At 35.2% G+C, this 20265-nt stretch overlaps 1 protein-coding gene across 3 annotated transcripts in view; it reads left to right on the top strand.

Moving 5' to 3' along the window:
- Positions 1-20265, top strand: part of ARMC8 (armadillo repeat containing 8) — a 103885-nt gene that overhangs the window by 51090 nt on the left and 32530 nt on the right. For 2 of the 3 annotated variants that reach the window (XM_026497103.4, XM_026497105.4), the window contains 5 exons: positions 1649-1724; positions 1819-1909; positions 3545-3605; positions 5691-5891; positions 8824-8919. In XM_026497103.4, the coding sequence (XP_026352888.1) occupies positions 1649-1724; positions 1819-1909; positions 3545-3605; positions 5691-5891; positions 8824-8919 (525 nt within the window). The remainder of the gene's footprint in view (positions 1-1648; positions 1725-1818; positions 1910-3544; positions 3606-5690; positions 5892-8823; positions 8920-20265) is intronic. The other variant, XM_026497106.4, reaches the window with a different exon arrangement.

Below are 20265 nucleotides of genomic sequence, written 5' to 3'. Positions count from 1 at the left end.
ATTGTGTCACATTAGAGCTGATACACCAGGACTTTGACACAGAGCAGAGAGAGCAGTAGTCATTTTTTGTCTTCTGTCCACGTGCAGTGATTCTAATCTGCTCTGTATTGCAGCCTGCTAATACCTATGTTTTCCTACTTCAGACATCCAAAGTTTGATCTTGGTGAAGCACTCACAAGGATGGGAATGGGGAATGGAGCCAGCTTGAAATTAGCCAGAGGGAGGGGAAGGAAATACATACTGAGAGCTGCTTCCTCTGCCCTGTGCCACATGGAGGCTGAAACCAGTCAGCACTGGCACATCAAGAAACAATTGCTGGGGTGGCTATTTACTGTCCCTCCTCTTCTCCATCCTCTAATTTCATAAACTCCCTCAGTTCTCCTTTTCTTCTTTTCTTTTCTCTTTTTTCTCTTTTCTTTTCTCTTTTCTTTCTTTTCTGCACCAAGCTTTCTTACTTAGTAGAATAGGTTACAGGTTGTGAAAGGAAGAAGTTTGGGTAACATTATTCTTTTGACAAGGTTTGCTCCATTGTCAGAGTATCATTGGCATATTTTAGGTCCCATATTTTAGGTGTGCACATGCTAGTGTTGCAGATCGTTGCTGAGATGAGGGGCAGGACTTCTTCACACTTCACCTCCCTATCCTGCCAATCTCCAGTTCCACATAAGAACATCATATGTAGACCCAGGCTTGGAAGTGAGGATTATATTGATGAGAACTGAACAGAAAGAATGAAAAATAGCAATTCTCATAGGAGCTCCTGCAAATTGTAAAATATATTGTATGTGACGGTCAAGGTTTAACCCCGTGTTATGGTCCCAGACCAGTAATGTAGTTTTGAGGAATAGTAACACAATTCATAAGTGTTTTTGTTTTGTCGTTGTTGTTTTTTATTTAAATTCAATTAGCCAGCGTTTTTGGTATAATGTTCAGTGATTCATTCGTTGTGAATAACACCCAGTGCTTTAAAAGTTAAATTAGGGGGTGCCTGGGTGGCCCAGTTGGTTAAAGCATCTGATTCTTGGTTTCAGCTGGGACTCTCTGTCCCTCTCCCTCTGCCCCTCCCGCCTCTCTCTTTCTCAGATCAATCAATCAATAAATAAACCTTTAAAAAATAAAATAAAAGTTAGTCCGTTTAGTCCGTTTCAGATTTTTACTGTAACTTTGTTTCCTCCTGTTCTCTTTGCCACAACCCCATCCCACACGGGAATATAAGAGTACACTTTTTTTTTTCTTTCTTCCTTTTTTTGTCTTTTCAGTTCTCTAGTTTGTAGTTTGGGAAGAAGAAATCTCCCACTTGAAAGGCAGTTGGCAATTAAGTGTTATTAAGCTCTCTTTGACTTACCAACATTGTATTTTGTACATAGTTCTTTTAAATTTGATAAGGAATTTATCTAATTAAATTTTAGTTGCTGCTCTTTCCTGTTTTTTCTTTTCTGTTACTTCAAAATTAATTTTAACTTCTTATAAGTAAGTTTAACTTACTGTACTCCAGATATTCAGGTGTTATTTTTATTCCTTTGGGGCCTTCTTTTAGTATTTTAAGCAGATTTAAACAGTTGTTTCTTCAGAAGAGTTTAGATTCTAAGACATTAAAATTCATATTTGCAAAATCAAGATAAATGCATTTTTTTGTTTATTGTTACAGGTTCGAATGCAAGCACTGAAATGCTTCTCAGTTTTAGCTTTTGAAAACCCCCAGGTATCGATGACCCTGGTAAATGGTAGGCTGGAACTTTCAGTGGCACCTACATGATTTAATTTATGAACTTTGTAGATTTAAAGAATTCCTTAATTCTCGTTTTGTTTTATTTCTAGTTTTGGTTGATGGAGAATTGTTACCACAAATTTTTGTGAAGATGTTACAGAGGGATAAGCCTATTGAGATGCAGCTGACATCAGCAAAATGGTAAAAGTCAAGACAATGTGGGAAGAACAACAGTGCTTTATCAATATGTTTGAGTATTTTTGGACAGCCTAATTAGCTCACCTCCAAAACCCCATCTGGTTTTGAGATTTTGGAATTTGCAGGTCACGCGGTTGTCTCACATTTTCTTAAATGGGCGTGAGTTTTTTACTCAGTGTACTACTAGTAGCATGCAGAACAGCAACACTCATATAACAACTAAGACTATCCACAGAAAATTACTTTATTACATTCTCAACATACTCTCCTTGTATTTCAGTTGAAATAATATAGAAGTAGATTTAACTAACAAATTTATGCTAAGAATTAAGAAAATATGAAGATAGGAAAATACGAAGTGAGAATTAGTTGAAGTTGATAACCAAGGCATGATTTCTGAGAATATGGCTTCATCGTCTTTAGAAAAACAAGGCATAAAATTCTCAGAGATGTGACAGTTTATAATATGGTTAAGTTCTTATTAGTACAAGTCCTAGCTCATATAAGCATTCAATACCTGTCAATTCTGTAATTATAAATACATTTAATAGATAGTTTGAGCACCTGTTGTGTGAGGTTCTTTGCTAAATTAATTGTTCCAGTATTTAAGAATTTGTGGCTTTCTAGTATTTTGGCGAGAATGAAGAATTTTCAGTGAATTACTCGTGTGCAATGAATTGTTTTTGTTTTTTGGGGGTTTTTTTTGAGTATATTATTTGTATTCCTGTTTACTTTTTGTCTTCAAAAACCTCTTCATTAAGTAAGATAAATGCTCTCATGGAACTGGTTTAAAAAAAAATGTAACAAGTCTTAAGATGATAACAGCTATAAACAATTTAATCCTCTACAATCTAAGTAAACATTTTACTGATTTTTTTTTTTATAGCTTTCTGTAGAAGCCAGAATACGGAATGTTTTAGATGCCCCCCCCCATCTCCAGCTCACTAAAGAAATCTAATCCAAGAAGGAAATTCATTAATTTAGGTTTCTGAAGTGCTCAGTGTTCAGTACCTGCTTAGGAAGTACCAAGTAATTTTATTCTTATTCAAAGCCAGATATAATTGTGAAGGCAAATTGTTTTTCAGTAGAACCAAATCATTGACCAATTGTCAAAGCCATTGCTAGCAAACTCTAAAGAATTATTAATTTTTTATGGCTACTGCTAAGAGTTAAAAGTTAAATGCTTCTTCTGTGATATTTGTACTACTCCTTTTGGAGTTAGTATCCTAGCTTAGCTTGATTTAATCTTAGATTCTGTGATCTTTGTATTTTATTTTTAACCCCCCCCCTTTTTATTATGGACTTCTAACACAAAAAAGTATAGAGAAAATTATAAGGAACTCCATTGTGCCCAGCACCTAGCTTCAAAGTTTATCTGCTCATTAAGCCTTTCTTTTTAAAACAATTTTGTATGTATTTTTGAAAAATATCTGACTTACTGTCTGTATATATCAGTTAGTTGTTTTTGAGTATTAAATTGGCAGAACCTCATATAAGGTAATGTGAAAACCTTCTCCCTCAAGATAAATAAGAGTAGCTGTCTTTTTATTTTTTTCCATAAAATCCTAAAGGCAAGGAATTTTTCTTTTAAAGCTTTAAAGCACAAGCAAAAACTTACTTTCTGCCATCTTATTCCAGTTTAACTTACATGTGTAGAGCTGGAGCAATTCGGACAGATGACAACTGTATTGTATTAAAGGTGAGCTAACTAATTCCATGTAAACACATGCAAAAGTTCCCCAGTTGTAAGTGTTGAATATAAATATTGGTATTCCCATTTCTTTTTTTCCTCCTATTTCTTTTTATACTTTTATAACTATGGTATGTGTGCATAGCATAAAATAATATAAAAACACCATGCTTTTCTTTTTAATGGAATGCCGTGTAGTTTTAAAAAATTGCTTTTAGATGTGTTTTGAGAGTCAAAGTGAAATAGTTCTTTTCCTTGTCACACCTTTTTCATTTTTATGGAAATTAGGAGAATCTGGAAGTTGTAAAAATATGTAAAATTCAGGTGAAATAGAAAATATATTTTAATCCTTGATTTTCATTAAGTTTGCAACATAGTTTTATAGGAAAGCAGTTCATTAGCTCCGTAGACAAAGACTTTATATCACCCTTATGGCAGATAATCAAAAGACATAATGAAAAAGAAAAAGTAAATAGCTCATGAAAACCATCAACATCATTGTGACATGTCAAAAAAGCAACTAGAACTCAGAAAAACCCAGGTAAGAGACTGGCCCGAAAAGTTACAAGACCTGGATTCTGGTTTCAGCACTCCCACCAGTGACTGACTGCCTTGGGTAACCCTTATTCTTCTGGTGCCTCATGAAAATGGAGGTAATAATATTTGTACATCTATTCCACAGGGTCATTTTGAAGATAACAATATATTAAATATATTAAATGTCTTACTAGCTACAAAGAACAAAATAAGTGTAAATAAATTGATTATGTATCATTTTATGATCGTGAGGTCTCTCATTATAAGTGTACAAAATGAACCTAACAATAAAAGAGCATTAAGACTAATGTTTGCTAGTCTTTGGTGAAGCAAGTCAATTAATTAGAACTGAGGACGCACTAAGTAAACAACATTGTGTAGAGTTCTAAGGGCTTCCATGCAAGTAACCTTGGTTTATTTGCTCAACTGCTCTACCCCTCCTCTTCTCCCTTATTGGTAAACTAGGTTAATAGCATCTTCTTCATATATTAATAATTCATGAATTTATGGTATTAGTAAATGTTAGTAACTGTTCAAAAGAAAATAAGAATAAACTTTCTTCTTGGAAGCCTAGGGTTGTATTATAAAGCCTACACTAGCCTGATAGGAAATCAGTAGTGAACAATAAAGTGCTAAAATCTATGATAAAGAAATAATAGGAACTTAGACAAGAGCAAAGCACAGTTGACGACAGTAGTTGAGGAAGGCTTCCTATAATTGTAACATTCAGGTTCCATCTTTGTGGTATTCTTTAAAGTGGGTTCATTAGCCTTAGAAATAGTAAATACATGGAATTTATTTTGAGGACCTAATGTAGATAAATTACCAAGACCAGCACCAAGATTTTTGAAGGACCTTAGGAGTAAAATTGGACTAGCAGATATAATCATTCTAGGGAGTGATTTAGAAAACCTAGAAACTACGATTGATGCATTTCACTCGCATTATAGGGAAACCCATGGACTCTGAGTAATGGTAAGATCACTGAATTTTTAAAGCTGTATTTTGTTTTTGCAACTGTAGGTATTGATCACACTCCAAAAATAAAAGTCATCCCAGTCATATTATTCACTAAAGAAAAGAGCATACTTTTTCTACAGCACAGTTGCTCCTGATTAAACTGCTAGATGTCTTTTATCAGCACCACGCTCTAACCAACTGAGCTAACCGGCCATTTTGCTGGATGTCTTTTAAATAAATAAATACGTAGATGGGACAGAAACCTCAGACACGATTTATTAGGAATTCTTAAATGTCTTTTATAAGGTTGTTCAATAAAGTTTCCATTTTATCCATCACAAAAGCCTGATTAGAGTTTATATTAACGTGTTTTGGTTGTATGATTAGTGTTTAGTGTGCCAGCACAAATGATTAGTATACACTGAACTTTGTTTTTACATTCCAAAAAACCTTTCATTCTCTGAAAGTCTTTATTCAAACATTTGATCACTAACATGACTGTCAATAAAAACCATTGAGTTGATTCAGTCATTATATGCTCTCCATCAAGCTTTTGCCTTTACCACAAAGCAAATAATTAATTTCACTACCTTCCAGACACTGCCTTGTTTGGTTCGAATGTGCAGTAAGGAGAGATTACTAGAGGAGAGAGTTGAAGGAGCTGAGACCCTCGCCTATCTGATTGAACCAGATGTTGAGCTACAGAGAATCGCTAGCATAACTGATCACCTCATTGCCATGCTTGCTGATTATTTCAAGTATCCCAGCTCAGTGAGTGCCATCACTGATATTAAAAGGGTATGTTCTGTTTTTCTTTTCAGCAGCTCAAGCAAGGGATTTTTAAGAAGTTTTTCTTACTGCTCACAACTTTGAACCAATTGATAATTACAGTTCAAAGCCCTTTTAAATGAAGGAATCTTTTCCCTTTGATAACATAGATGATGTTTTATGGGTTTTTGAATCCAGTTTGTTTCATGTAATTATCAGAAATTTTTCACTAAGCAGGTAATCAGGAAGGAAGAAAATTACGTCCCTAATTCCCAACTAAAACCCCAAAATAGTGCAGTCTCTAAACTGGGTATTGACATTATATCAACATCATCTAATCCTGTTGAGGTTCCCAGAATCATCTCTCTCGGTCTGTTCTTGTTCTTTAGGTCAGAAGTATCTTCCGTGACAGGGGATGTGAGTGGCCTTATTTGACTCTCCACCACTGTCTTTCTCCTTTGCTATCTTTTCTAACGTTTATCATCATCTTCTCTTTACTTGCTTCACTTTTATACTGTGCTTTGGGCCTGCTAGTGTCCACTAAAGCACTGTTTAGCCTCTAGTTTGAGACCATCAGGAACCAAACTGTGCTTTTCTCGAACCTTTTCTCAAACTGTAAGTTCCTTAGAATAGATATTTCCTTTGAGTTTGTTCTTCTCAGCCTATTTGGCATATCCATTTTCCTAAGCATAAGAGAACAATATTCAGTTAGAGTAAGTTTATTTAAGGAGGTCATGGTAGAGAGAGCATTGCCTCCTAATTAGTAACCAGTACTGTTTCATGAATGTGACTGTATTTTTGATGCCAGTGGTCCCATTGGTAAGTTTTTTTTTTTTAACTTTTCTCTTGACCTCTCCCATGCCCCTGAGTTCCCCCCAAAACTTCATTTGGCAGGCAGCTGTTCATTTGGCATCTAACACTGAAAACAAAAGGAACTCTTAAGGGTTTATCTTTTTTTTTTTTTTAAAAGAAAGGACCCAAAGTAACCTTCACTGTTACTGATTTTAATGTACACTGCCTTCTGTGTATTAAAGTTAGTGCCTGCTCTTCCTTCAGTAGTATTGTTCTTCCAGTACAGGTGATGGGTTACTCTGAACCAGCTACCTTGTCTGTTTTCCCTCTGGCCACTTGTTCACACTGACACAGTATCTCACTGGTATAAAGATACAAGAGTAAGTCCTAACAATGGCCTCATGAACACCCTCAGTTGATCTTTCTAGCAAGGCAAATGGGACACTGATGGACAGGAGAGTGAGGAAACATAGTTTTAAGACCTTGTAGCCTGTACCTGTGTAAATCATTTAACTAGTATCTAGAAGATTATCCTTCTGTTAGGGTTTTTTCCATTTTATTTCCATCACAGTAAAACTAGAATAATAATAATTTTTTAAAATGGTCTTTTATACCAAACCTGAATATTCATTTGTTTTGTCATCTTTATTTTTGAGGATGGATTATACAGTGGTTTCTGACCATAAAAATAAAGATACAAGACCCATAGTGAGAAATTCTTACATGTTAATAAATGTGTGATTTTCATGGTATATGTTAATCCAAGTCCGTATTCTAATATGTGGTATGACTAGAAAGTACTTAAGACTTTAAGAATAGATATTTTAGAACTTATACATCAAAATGAGTGTTGTATATTGGGGAATTCCTCCCATAATCCATCAGTGCCTGCTTTGATCAAAATATTTTTGGGACTACTGTTGTTATTTGGCTTTTTTTGTTTTTTGGGTTTTTAAAAAAATACTTTATCTGAGAGAGAGAGGGAAAGAGAGTACAAGTTGGGGGGAGGGGGTAGAGGGAGAGGGAGAATCAGACTCCCCACTGAACAGGGAGCCAGACATGAGACCACGACCTGGGCCGGAGACAGATGCTTAATGACTGAGCTACCCGGGCACCCCTGTTGTTGTTATTTGTTACCTTAAATAATGTTACCCAGCTAGATTTATTCCCCATCTTCGCAAACCACAGTCAGTGACAATTAACTTAATGAAACTCTTAGTTGATGAATTTAGGGTTTTCTAGCTAATATGCCACTTAGCTCTTTAGGAAGTTTCGGAAGAGGGTCTCAGAATGTTATAAACAATACTTATATCATTACATAAAGGTGAACCTTTCCAAGGCAACTCATTTAGAGTGGTAGTCTTTTGGGTGAATTGGTTATAAATTATTTGCATTATTGATATGCCTTATATATTTACTGACTCATATTTAGTCATTGAAAGTGTTGTGAGAACATGCTTCTGTTTCATTTTTGTGGTAGTTTAGTGATAAATCAGGTTTACAGAAGAACTAGCCAGTTGTGCATGTGGAACGATAGCACTAATTATTTCATACCAAGTAACCTTAAACTTATCAAAAAACCTCTGAACATAAATCTCAGGTAATTGTAATAGATAACATAGTAATGACTACCATGGTATATTGTTTATTAAGGTTTTTCACAAAGGTTTCCCTCTTTCTAAAATCTTGTTAAATGCTGAAATTGGGCTAGCACTGCTGTTAGTGTTTAAGAAAACCTCCTAGAAACCCTGTTGCAGCAGCACTCACATGATCAGCTGTAGTCTGGGGGCTAGAAAGGCCTGAGTGCCTGGTTTTTGAGGAGAGCATTTCAGAGAGCTGGTGCAAACATGCATCAGTGCCACTAAAGCTACCATCTGGGAGCACTGCATTTTTAAGGGTCAAAGGTTCACAAAGACTTTTCATGTACCAGTGTTGAATGTTGTGGTGTTCGCTTTTAGACAGAAGCAGGCTGCACGCATTCTTACTGACACAAACACAGCCAAGTCTCAGTCATATGTGAACAGAACCGGAAATAACCAGGAATTCAATGAGAGCATTATTATCTTAATAGTTGTTAAAATTCTTTTTCAAAAATTTTTAACTCTAGTCAGTTTTATTGAAAATTAGATTTGTGGACTGAGTTGCAATATGCCTTTTTTCCGTTCCATAGCTTGATCATGACTTAAAACACGCTCATGAACTCCGCCAGGCTGCATTCAAGCTCTATGCCTCTCTAGGAGCAAACGATGAAGACATCCGGAAGAAGGTGAGTCTGGGAGAGGGGCGTCCCCCAGTCCTGACAGCCAGCAGGCAGGGAGTGACGTCAACCTGAAAGTCGTGGTGAAGAGCACTAACAGTGACTGTTTGAATATAATAAAGCAGAGTGACTAAAGGCGTAATTGAAGAATGAATGGGACCCGGATTTGGGGGGTTGTTTGTTTTTAGAACATAGAGTGGCATGGCCGTGCTGGAATGACAAATAACTGGCGTGCTTTTTTCTGTCATTAATATGAATTATTATGTTGCACATTTTTGCATGTGTTCTGATAAAAATCAATTCTAGCACTGTGAAGCTTCAGACACCTTGAAAGATCTAACACTAGAATTGTAAATGTTATTTATGGAAAAACTTTCCAATGCCATTGAGAAATTCAAATCTTTATTGTATATTGTTCTTTGATATGTGGTTTAGTTATGTTTTGATTTTTTTTTTTTTTTTTTGCTACTGTGCAAGTTTGATGTGAATAAAATCTTTGTGGAATAATGATTTTATGTTTAGTGAGTGGTCATCTGAATTTTCCAGTTCCCAAAAAATGTATCTCTGGTCTAGCACCTTATGTTACTACAGCTTAGTCTAACACTGAATTCATGTTCCTTATAGAGTAGTTCTAAGCAGGGACTAAAGTAGAGTGATAAGCTCTGACCTGGCTGCCTCCACAAACCAAAAGGCTGGAGATTACCACTCAAAAAAATACATCATCTAGTAAATTTTACACATGGCTTCTAGGAACATCAGTAAATTAATCCACATATTCTGTCTTGATGAATTATAGCAAAAAGAGCCAATTGGGCATTATTTATTGAAACATGGTGATTGATTGTATCTCCCATCTATAGCCCCGTGAGGAAAGTCAATAAGTATTGGGAATTTACCATGATTCAGAGAAGTACTTTGGGCTTGTAGAGAGAGAAGTATGGAAAAACTGTAGGTTTATTGAAATAAATTGAAAAGGAACCATTATTGAAGAAAATTGAAATAATAGCAGAGAGATTAGATATGTGAGTAGCTTTGATTTAAAAACCAGTGCAAAAAACACAACTAAACTGAATGTTTTCCATGTACCTCAATTTAGTTCAGTTAAGAAGTTTTTGACTTGAAGTTTTAGTATAAATATCTATGAAAATCCTTTTTGACACTTCAAGCTTTCATTTGTAATCTGTTACTTCAAGGCAAACATACTAATGATCTAATATTCTCTATGTGTAAGCATGATTTATGGATATTGATACTGATATGTTTCATTCAGTTTAGGTATGTGGTATATTGCAAGGGAAGATGCTTTTATGGCAACTCATATAGATAAAACATTTTTTAAAAAATTGACATGGACTGTATAACTTAAACACATAATGATTGGGGTTTGGATGGTTATTAGGCCCATTGGAAAGAGAAGTATTTTATCTATTCTTTTAGTTCAAGAAGGCTGTACCATGGACTGAAAGGGAGATAGATAGATGGACCATAATGGGGGGAAATAGGATGTCCATTTGTACTTCTTTGTACTTTTTTGTTAATAAACTATTGTTTTGGAATTAATGACTTAATTTGTGATATCATGTTCTAGAAATACTTGCAACATAATAGTCTGATCAGTAGTCTATTAAAACTTGTATTCATAATGTGTATAATTTCCTGGTAAGGCTAAATCCTGATAATTTCTGTAGAAAGATGACAAATAAAGAATAAGTTATAATTATTATAGTTTTTTTGTGTGTGGTGAAGAGAAGATACTGTAACGTTCTTATGTAATGGGGATTATATAGAGTTTTTAGAAAGATATTTACTCCTGGGAAATTAAATGTTTGAATAATTTATAGTTTATAGCAACTACTGAAGAGAGAAATTGTAAAATGGAAAATATAAAATAATTTTGTGATAAAATCTGCATGAAAATGGTTCTTAGGAGTGGAGAATCCTTATTTTCAGTGTATAAAAAATGATAAAATAATATCTCTTCCTTTGAATGCATTTATTTCTATTCCATTTTTTTGTCGAAATAATTATCTGGATAGATTTTTATTTACTTTCTCCATGAAATATTTATTTACCTTTTACACATATGCCTTATAAACTTTGTATTCCTTTTTTGTGTAGATTCTTGAAGTACAATGTTTATTATTGTTTTATTTTTTAATGCGATATTTATGCTTGCCAAGATGGAATTTCAGTTCATTGAGTTAATGAGTGGAGACTCTGTGAAAGAAATGTCAAGGACTGTAGATGTGTTTTCCCCACTCCTCCAAACAAAAGCAACAAAAAGGCTTTTTGTTTTAGGATAAAAATATGAAGTGTTAATTTGGTCTGCCTTTTAAATTAAAAATGGGAATGTAATTCAGTAAATACAGGAGATAACCTATATATCCCATTGCCCTATAATGGCCAGTTAAATGAGGCAGAATGAAGAAGAGAAAACTAGAGTAAAGAGGTAGAGACAGGTATACACAGCAATAAAGGAGAAACATACAGGCCTTCTCTCTTCATACATTTAGTCTGTCTTCTTCTAAAGATTTCTAAAGGCCTGCTGTGATTCCATCTCTTGATCCTTCTCTCTGGGCTAGAAAAAATTAAGCTAACGACTGAACATGACCTGTAGATCAGACGTTTACCACTCCTGCGTTGGAGCAGTGTTGGTGGATTCCCATTAAAATAAACCAACTGTGTAACAGTCCTTGGAACCTAATAAGCACTCAATAAATATTTGTTGAATAAATATAGAAATGAAAATACAGGAACCATACACAGAGTGGCATTTCCTTTAATATGCGTGGATCTTTCTGTATCCTTCTGTGCAGAGCAAAGTTGGTATCCAGATTCCTGGCTTTGCATCCTTAGTCACTCTGTGGCATTCTTATAAATTTCCCTGTTTTCCACAGTGTCCTGTTAGAAAGTGAAGGAGGGTGGACAAGTTTTGCAGGCGAGAGTGGGAAACATTACTCTTGGCTGTGACATAAAGAGGGAGAAGCCTAAGAAAAGATGAAGGACCACTGAGCTTGACAACAGATGTGGCCTGGCCATATTCAACTTAGAATAATTCAGTGATTTTGGTCGGAGAAAGCAAGGGCAGAGGCAGCAATTGAGAGCTCGGTGGAAGAAGGGTCCAGAGCACGTTAGCAGTAAGTGCACTGACAGCAATGCCAGGTGAAGATTAGCTGTAGTCTCTGCCGTGGGCCAAGTCTAGTTTCTAATGATAGCCTTTGCCACAGGTTAATGCTGACTAAGAAGCATATGATCAGTTAATGGGACAGTAACAAAAGAAAGAAGTTAAGATACCTAAGATTATTTCAAATACTGGCATCCGCCATCAAAACTCCAGTCAGTGGTTAAGTCCTGCAGAGGCAGCAGTGGCAAACAGTCCTGTAATTGTGAAGCCAATTCCTTTATAATAAAAAAATTGCTCTGTGAAGACCATCACTTGATTGATACCTATTGATTGATATCATCAATTGATATCAATTGATATCATCAATTAGGTTGGAAATTTAAAAGGATTGTTTCTCTTTTACTCTCTCCAAGGAACTAGTAGAATTTATCAGAAGGTGTAAATTGAGGAAAATTAGAAGTAGTAAATATAAATTAAAATTCAAGGAAATTAATAAACTTAACATGATGTGATTTTACTTTTGATAAAAATAAGACGCATTACAAATGTTAAATGTAGTACTATTGTAGCCTTTGCTCCTTTGAGGTATTTGACTGATGGAGCCTTTCAGAAAGTTTTCCTTCTTGGATTTTGAGTACTTATATTTTAGCTGCAGATCCCTTTTGAGGAACTAGAATGTAAGCTCCATGAGGGCAGGGATTTTTTGTGTTTTGCTCATCACTGTATTCCCAGCATCTACAACATTGCCAGGTGCGTAGTTGGCACTTAATACATATTTGAAGAATGAATAGATGAAAAAAATGAATGAAGAAAATGAACAAATAGACAAATGGATGAGTGAACCATATTGCAAAATTGCATTATTAAGCACCCTTAATGCAATTATATATGGGCCTTTCTGCATTGAGAACTTACATAACTTTATTAGCAGTTACACAGATATGTGAAGACATGAGCTTTAAAATACAAGAAATCTATATCTGATCATATAGGGAAGGGGTTTCACAATATTTAACATAGAGAAAATGCAAGAAACTCCCATTTTTCAAAAGGCAGACAATCCCAAGGGTGTGTCTTCTCACTTTGATAATAGATCGAAGAGAACGTGTTTCATGGTATGGTAGTTGTTTAAGTTTGAAATGATTTTTACCATTATTTCTTAGGGGTTTTTTTGCTGTCTAAACATATGAGTTTAAAAAATTTATAACATTCATAAGTGTGAATCTGGATCAATTTTTTTTCCCCGTAGAGATAAAAATATGATTTGGTTTTTAAGAATTAGCCTGACTCTTGGGAATCAGCCTATTCTGTAAAGTAATATACATCTGTATAAAATATTATCTCCCCATTAATGAATGTCAGATTTTTAAGATGAGTAATTTGATTCTACATAGATTGATTGAACTTCCTATATTGTATAAACATTGTCCAGTGGGGGAGGGAAAGCAGAGGGAGATAAAGAGCAGTAAAACACAGCCTTAAAACTCAGCATTTATAATAAAACCTCAGTAAGTCAGAGGAAAGAAATGAACAGTAAGATAATTTGCTAGGGGCTCAAAGAATTATTGGGAACCAATTAAAGTGGACATGGTGATATCAATATAGCTATCCTTGAATCAATTTACAAATTAATAATTTAATATTTTTGTTATTTTTAATGTTTTCTAAATGCCTTTTATATTTTCAAGAATTGAAAACATGAAGTCTTAAGTTTTTGTTTCTTGTGGGGGGAAAAATTATCCAGTCACAGGTGTTTTACATGATAAATGTGAAGAAAGTAGCCAAGGGGGAGGTGTTTTTTCTTTTCCCAACTGAACAGTGGGTTTTTTTGTTTGTTTTGTTTTGTTTTTAAGGCAGAGAAAAATAAGAAAGGAAAAGGAAAAGAAGGATAATTTGTCTCCCACCCTCTTTTCCCCAGCAAAGGAAGTTATATCTGCAGGGTCATTGTGAGGATGAGATCTAATGTATTTAAAATATTTAGCAGGGTGCCTGTAGGTGCTCAATAAATGGAAGCATTTGTTAGAATATCTTAAATGACTTCATTGGATGATTAAAAATAAATATGTATTTTTAAGTGTATTAGAAGAGCTGAACAGCATTGGAGCATAAATAAAAACAAAGTTTGCAATGAAGATACTGATGTTTATGCTATAAATTTCCAAAACTATTATTCATTTAAGTAAAAAGAATATTTATACTTCAGAAGCATAGGCCCTTTCTTTAGTTTATCTCTCATTAAGCAGAAGATGTATTTTTACTCTTATATTTTAAAACATATATAAAATACTGGTTTTTAAAACTTTTTGATGCTATAGCTATAGCTTGTTCTCCAAGCACCAAATCTGATTTTTTCTTGGAGTTAAGTAGAATATTACAATATAAATCAATAATTGTTTGAAATCTTAGGTAACAGCTGTCTTTAAAAAAGTGAAGAGGCCAAGTTTTGCCTGACTTTGGTTATCTAAGTGCTGCTGTCCATTGTTGCCTCAGATGTCATTTCTCCAAAGGGTCATCATTTGTATCAAATCATATCCCAAATATATATGTTCAAATTTTGAACAAATGTAAGTTCTTCTGTATTTTACAAGATTTTAAAATATATTTATAAATACAGGTCAGTTTTTCCTAATATCTTTCTGCTATGAAAAACTTGCTTAAGCATTTCACCTTTGAACATTTTTATCATTGGTTGTAGCTTGATTTTATTACTAGTTGGTTTTCTAGGTAACAGTATAATTAAACCATGAATTTATATTTTTAAATATTTTTGCAAAGTTCAGTAATTTTAAATGGTCATTTAAAAGGCACAGTGCCAGAATTCTGTATTTGTTTGTCTCTGCCATGAAATCAGGCAGATGGAAGGAATTATTTCTGAGCCTTAGCCTGCATGTTGAAACAAAAGCCTGAAACGAACATTTTGAAGGTTTTCAACGGTACCACAGAAGTGGCACCCTTCAGAACTTGGCTTTGCTACTGAATAATAGCAAATTCATGCAGAATTGAGAATTCCATGACTTAATCCGTGGTTAAATTGTTAGTTATCTTCTTAAGGCTAATCTACCAAAGAATTTTAAATGAACTCTGCAACATTCTTTCATGATGGTAAGTATTTTTAAAGAGTTAACCATGACCGTACCAGGTTTTGCTACTTGCCCACAGTATTGAGACCGTTGGCCTTCAGCATACTGAAAGAAGCAAACCTGGAGTGATAATGCTATATACATAATAGAGGTATTTATAAAATCAAGTAATGAATTTTTATTTCAGAGTTTCATTAAATGGAGACATAAAATTGAATATTATATTATTGTGTTATTATAGTTTCATAAACCATTGAATTATAATTCTTGTTCTCAAAATGTCAAGTACAAGTTGGTTAGTTTGTTGTTTACAATCTAAGGCAGATATAAACCAAGAGATGGGTTAAAATATGATCTTTATGAGATTTGTAGAACTAGAATTAGTGACTGAGTTGGGTTTTCAGAATGTTCTGTCTGGAAATGAATGAAATGTTTGGGATGATATAATATTTGTGGAGTAGTAGACCTTGAGAAAATTGAGTTTGTGATGAGGAACGAGGACCATTGCTACTACACCTTTCCCTGTGATTATAAATGCTAGCACAGGACTTGGCAAACTATACCTGTAGGTACTTAGTACTTATGTAATAATTCTATAACCTGCCAGTTCAGAATGGTTTTTGCATTTTTATATGGTTGGTGGGGAAAAAATCAAAAGCATATTTCCCGATGTTTGAAAAGTAAATTAAATTCAAATTAATGTCCATAGAGTGTTTTTTCTCTACTTTTTGTCAGCTTTATTGAACATAATTGATAAAATGTTCATAAAGTTTTATTGGAATATAGCCATGTTGATTTGTTTATGTGTTGCCTGTGGCTGTTTTGCACTACAGTGGCAGGTTGAATAATTGGTGACACAATCATATGCCACAAAGCCCTGAAATATAAGTTTGCCCACCCTGTGCTAATAATGCATAGCTAAATATAAATGACCGTAAACCAGTGTGGTAAAAAACTGCGTTTCCTGTTTGCCTCTTTGTAATGAACTATAGAAAGAAATGGGGCCATAGCAAAGCCAGGGGAGGGAGAGATCAATTGTCTAACTTCCTGAGAGAGAGGCATTATCAAGTGTTGATGATATGACATTGTCACTGGATACTTTTCTACATGCTGATTCCCTTGTTTGAATGATTTTGGCATATAATGGACCCCAGACAAATTGGATAATAGCTGTACATTGGGTTATGGTAGGAAACATTATTAGGCTCTGTGTATTGGTTAGCAAAGTTGCCTGAATAAGATTTTTCACCATGCCAAAGAGAAAGATAAAGATCCAGTTCATGTATTAAGCAAACATCTATTCAACCTTTGTGACATACAAAGCATTGGGTTACGTGGTATGGGGGCATGGAAAAATTATATAACTCAGATATGAACATCAAGAGAGCATCTGTTTAGAAAACCTAGTTTTAACATAACTGCTACCATTTATTGAGCACTTACTATGTGCTAGACATGGTGCTAGGCATTAGCACGTTATCACCCGTAAATCTCATATAACTCTGTGAGATAGCTGTTGCAGATCAGGAAATAAGCAATTTGACCAGGACACCCAGATAGTAAGTGGTACCACCTACATCATATCCCAGTCTCTGACTCCAAAACCCATGCTGTTAACTGTTATTTTACTCATGTAAAGTTAAATACCATTACTCGAGCCAAATTATGGTATGAAATGGCAAGAAAATTCACAGGAGAATGTGCGATAGTCAAAGTAGTTGAGAAAGAAAATGCTGTAAATTGAGAGAACTTAATAGCTTTTATTAGCTGGTTGCAAAGCATCGGATTCAGAAAATGTGTCTCAAATAGTTTTTGGTACAAAGTAGGTAGTGAGATGCTTTAACTATATTTATTCATCTGGCATTTATGATACGGACCTCCTCCTGTGTGTCCAGGATTGAAGAAGACTGGTGTGTACCTTTTAGGAGCTCATAATTTAAAGTCGTTAAGGAAATGAGACAGTAAATTGCTATGTAGTAATTCCAGGGCCTCGTGTGCAATAAAAAGTGCTGTCCACATTGAAAGCCAGTTTTGCTGTGATCAGTACAGCCAGCTATGATTAAGATATGGCTGTAATTTTAGCCCATTATGGGTGAATCTGGAAGAGTCCATCCCTTTATATAATAGTCTCATCTAAAATAAGAGTTTATTTGAAAACATTCTCACCTTCTTCCAAAATATTAAAATAAGTTGTTTCAGAAGTTTGGACTCTGAGAAACAAACTGAGGGCTTCAGAGGGGAGGGGGGTGGGGGAATGGGATAGGCTGGTGATGGGTAGTAAGGAGGGCACGTATTGCATGGTGCACTGGGTGTTATACGCAACTAATCAATCATTGAACTTTACATCAAAAAGCCAGGGATGTACTGTATGGTGACTAACATAATATAATAAAAAAAATTATTATAAAGAAGTTTTGACCCACAGAATGAAGGATCTTCATCTCTCTCTTCTTCTACATCAATTGGAAATGTTTTTCTAAGGGCACTGTCTAGATGTGATTATATTATAAACTAATGTTTTAGAAGCATCCAGAATGAATGATGTCATAGAGGTACTGTTTCAGCATTTTATTTTGTAGATAGCTTCCTTATAGAATAGATTTAAACTTAAGGCAACATTTTGAAATCCTCGTGTCTTCTTTTAATAGTTATCCCTTGTCAAACTACAGTGTTTGTAACCAGAATGTAAACTCCATAGAAGCAGTACCTGACAAATAGTAGATGCTGTGCTTGTATTTACTGAGTAAATTGTGTATGTCTGAACATGAAAATTCGGCCAGCCAGCCTACAGGATAATTAAGACTGTTGCATGCATAGCTGTGTATAGAGAGGAGTAGGGACTGAGCGGGGCCATTGTGTTGCACAGTTCTTGGGGCAGTGCGTCATTCAGATCCCTTGAAAACAGTAAAATGTGGAGAGGAAGTTTCTAGTCCTATTATTTAAAGTAATTTTTAATGGCTTTTTTATGTGCTGAAATGAAAGAATTCAGTTATCTATGTTCTGTTCTGCCATTAAGCTGGTGATTGAGCTTTAAAAATTGAACTTTTTTTTTTTTTTTTTTATTTTAAAGATTTTATTTATTTATTTGACAGAGATAGAGACAGCCAGCGAGAGAGGGAACACAAGCAGGGGGGAGTGGGAGAGGAAGAAGCAGGCTCATAGCAGAGGAGCCTGACGTGGGGCTCGATCCCGTAACGCCGGGATCACGCCCTGAGCCGGAGGCAGACGCTTAACCGCTGTGCCACCCAGGCGCCCCTAAAAATTGAACTTTTATATGCAGAGAAATATTTTTTGATAAAGTGTTGATCTATTTTTAGACATCATAAGTATTTCTGACACAGTGTGTTTGGTTTTAGGGGAAGGAGAAGTTGGACCAACTTCTTTCCAAAGCGTAGAAAAGTTTAGAACTTTGAGTATTTTTCCTAAACATTTAACGTAAGTGAACATTTAAGCTGCTCAGCTATTAAGAAAAGGGTCCTAAGGTAGAAATTACAAAATACCACTTAAAGAGACCTAAAAACAAGAACGAAATCTAGAAGCTTAAGAATGGGCCCACCATAATAATGCTCTCCTCTTTGTCCTCCACTCCCAAAGAGAAGTGATACCATTCCCATTAGGCCTGTAAGAGGGTTAGCTGTTAATTTAATTCAATGCCTTCAAGAAGAAGGACCAAAAGGAGGCCCTGTAGATCAACTCTTAGGATGTTTTGTCTTTTACTTCTCTGGCTGAGAGAAGTAACTATTTCCTCCCACCCCTTGTGTCCCAAGATCATGGAGTTAGAGAAATTTGGTATGAACGTGGGAGTGGATAACAATGGAAGACTGAGAGAAGGGAGGAAATACTTTGTAAAATGTTCACTGAGACTCAGGAATATAATGGGTTGATGAGTTATTTGTCCTAAGAGAAGCTGTGTATCTTTTAGAAAAAAAGAGCCTTTGGTAAAAAACTACCCTTTATTTTAAAACTATTTGAGGAAAATGTCAAAATCTTACATTGGAGCAATGGCAAAGATATTACGTGGAATAGACTGTGAGTGGGAAAGCCTACAGTTCTCATCCAGAACAGATGGGGCTTATGGCCTGAGAACAGTAGAATATTAGTTCTGTTTAGTTAGAGTCTACGGAAGCTAGATGCTGATTCTAGAATGGAGATCAAATCATCAGGGAATTGAATTGAAGAGTCAGTGAAACTCACTCTTGCGGCTTTTTTCTGTGTTTCCTTGGCTTACCTTTTCTTCATTGGCTTCCATTCTCTCTGACCTTTGCATGTTTACCCTTAACCAAAGTTGAATCATTGATTTGTTATTTTCTCTCTTTGGGGGCCCTGTGAATTGTGCCTGGTTTTTTTTTCCCCCCTTTGTCATTTCAGTTTATTAATGATGAGCTCTCCTATATAGCATACTGATTTTTATTGGCCTAGGATGTCAGTATATAGGCTGTAGTTTCCACAGCACTGATAACTTTTTCTTTTTCTTTTTTTTAAGCACTGATAACTCTTTATCTACTCCTTTTCCCCAGTTTTCCAAGTCAGATCTCAATTTTTAGTTACTAAGGCTAAACAAAAATCTCATCCTTAAGCACATCAATTGGAAGGGACCTTACACTAGAAGTAAGAAAACCCAGTGGAGACCTGCCACTGCCCCAGTTTGCTTGGAGAACCTTTATCAGTGACTTAATCTTCCTGAATTGCAGAGACCTCATTGATGAACTAAAGAAGTTGGATGAGTTTATTTTTAAAACCCCTTAACATTATTCAGCTAAAAACTTAACCATACATGTATTTAATTCCTTCGGATAGCTATGTCTGCTGCCATCAGTGGCGTTGAGAAGAATGCAGTAGGGGAATTGGGTTCCCAGGTGAACCTCTTTAGGAGCAAGCATTGCAGCTGCCCCTTGCTTGATTCGTGGAAGGCCATGTGCTGTTGGGGAGTGTTTGTTTTGCTTTTTTGTTTTAATAAAGGAATTGGTATAAGGATGTACTTAGGAATTAGAAATATTAAGTGCATTTCCATGATGTCCATGGTATCATGTCTTTTAGTTAAGTATTTTGTGGTAAAATCAGTATGGTCACTTCCTAAAACCTAGGGAAAGTTTGGTTTTCCATTTTTAGAAGTGGATCCCACCTCAGGTGCCTATTGATCATACTCAGGCT

This window comes from Ursus arctos, unplaced genomic scaffold, assembly GCF_023065955.2.
Source record: "Ursus arctos isolate Adak ecotype North America unplaced genomic scaffold, UrsArc2.0 scaffold_20, whole genome shotgun sequence".
NCBI classification, from domain to species: domain Eukaryota; kingdom Metazoa; phylum Chordata; class Mammalia; order Carnivora; family Ursidae; genus Ursus; species Ursus arctos.
The sequence above is the reverse complement of the archived record's forward strand: the minus strand, read 5'-3'. Positions and strand labels throughout refer to the sequence as shown.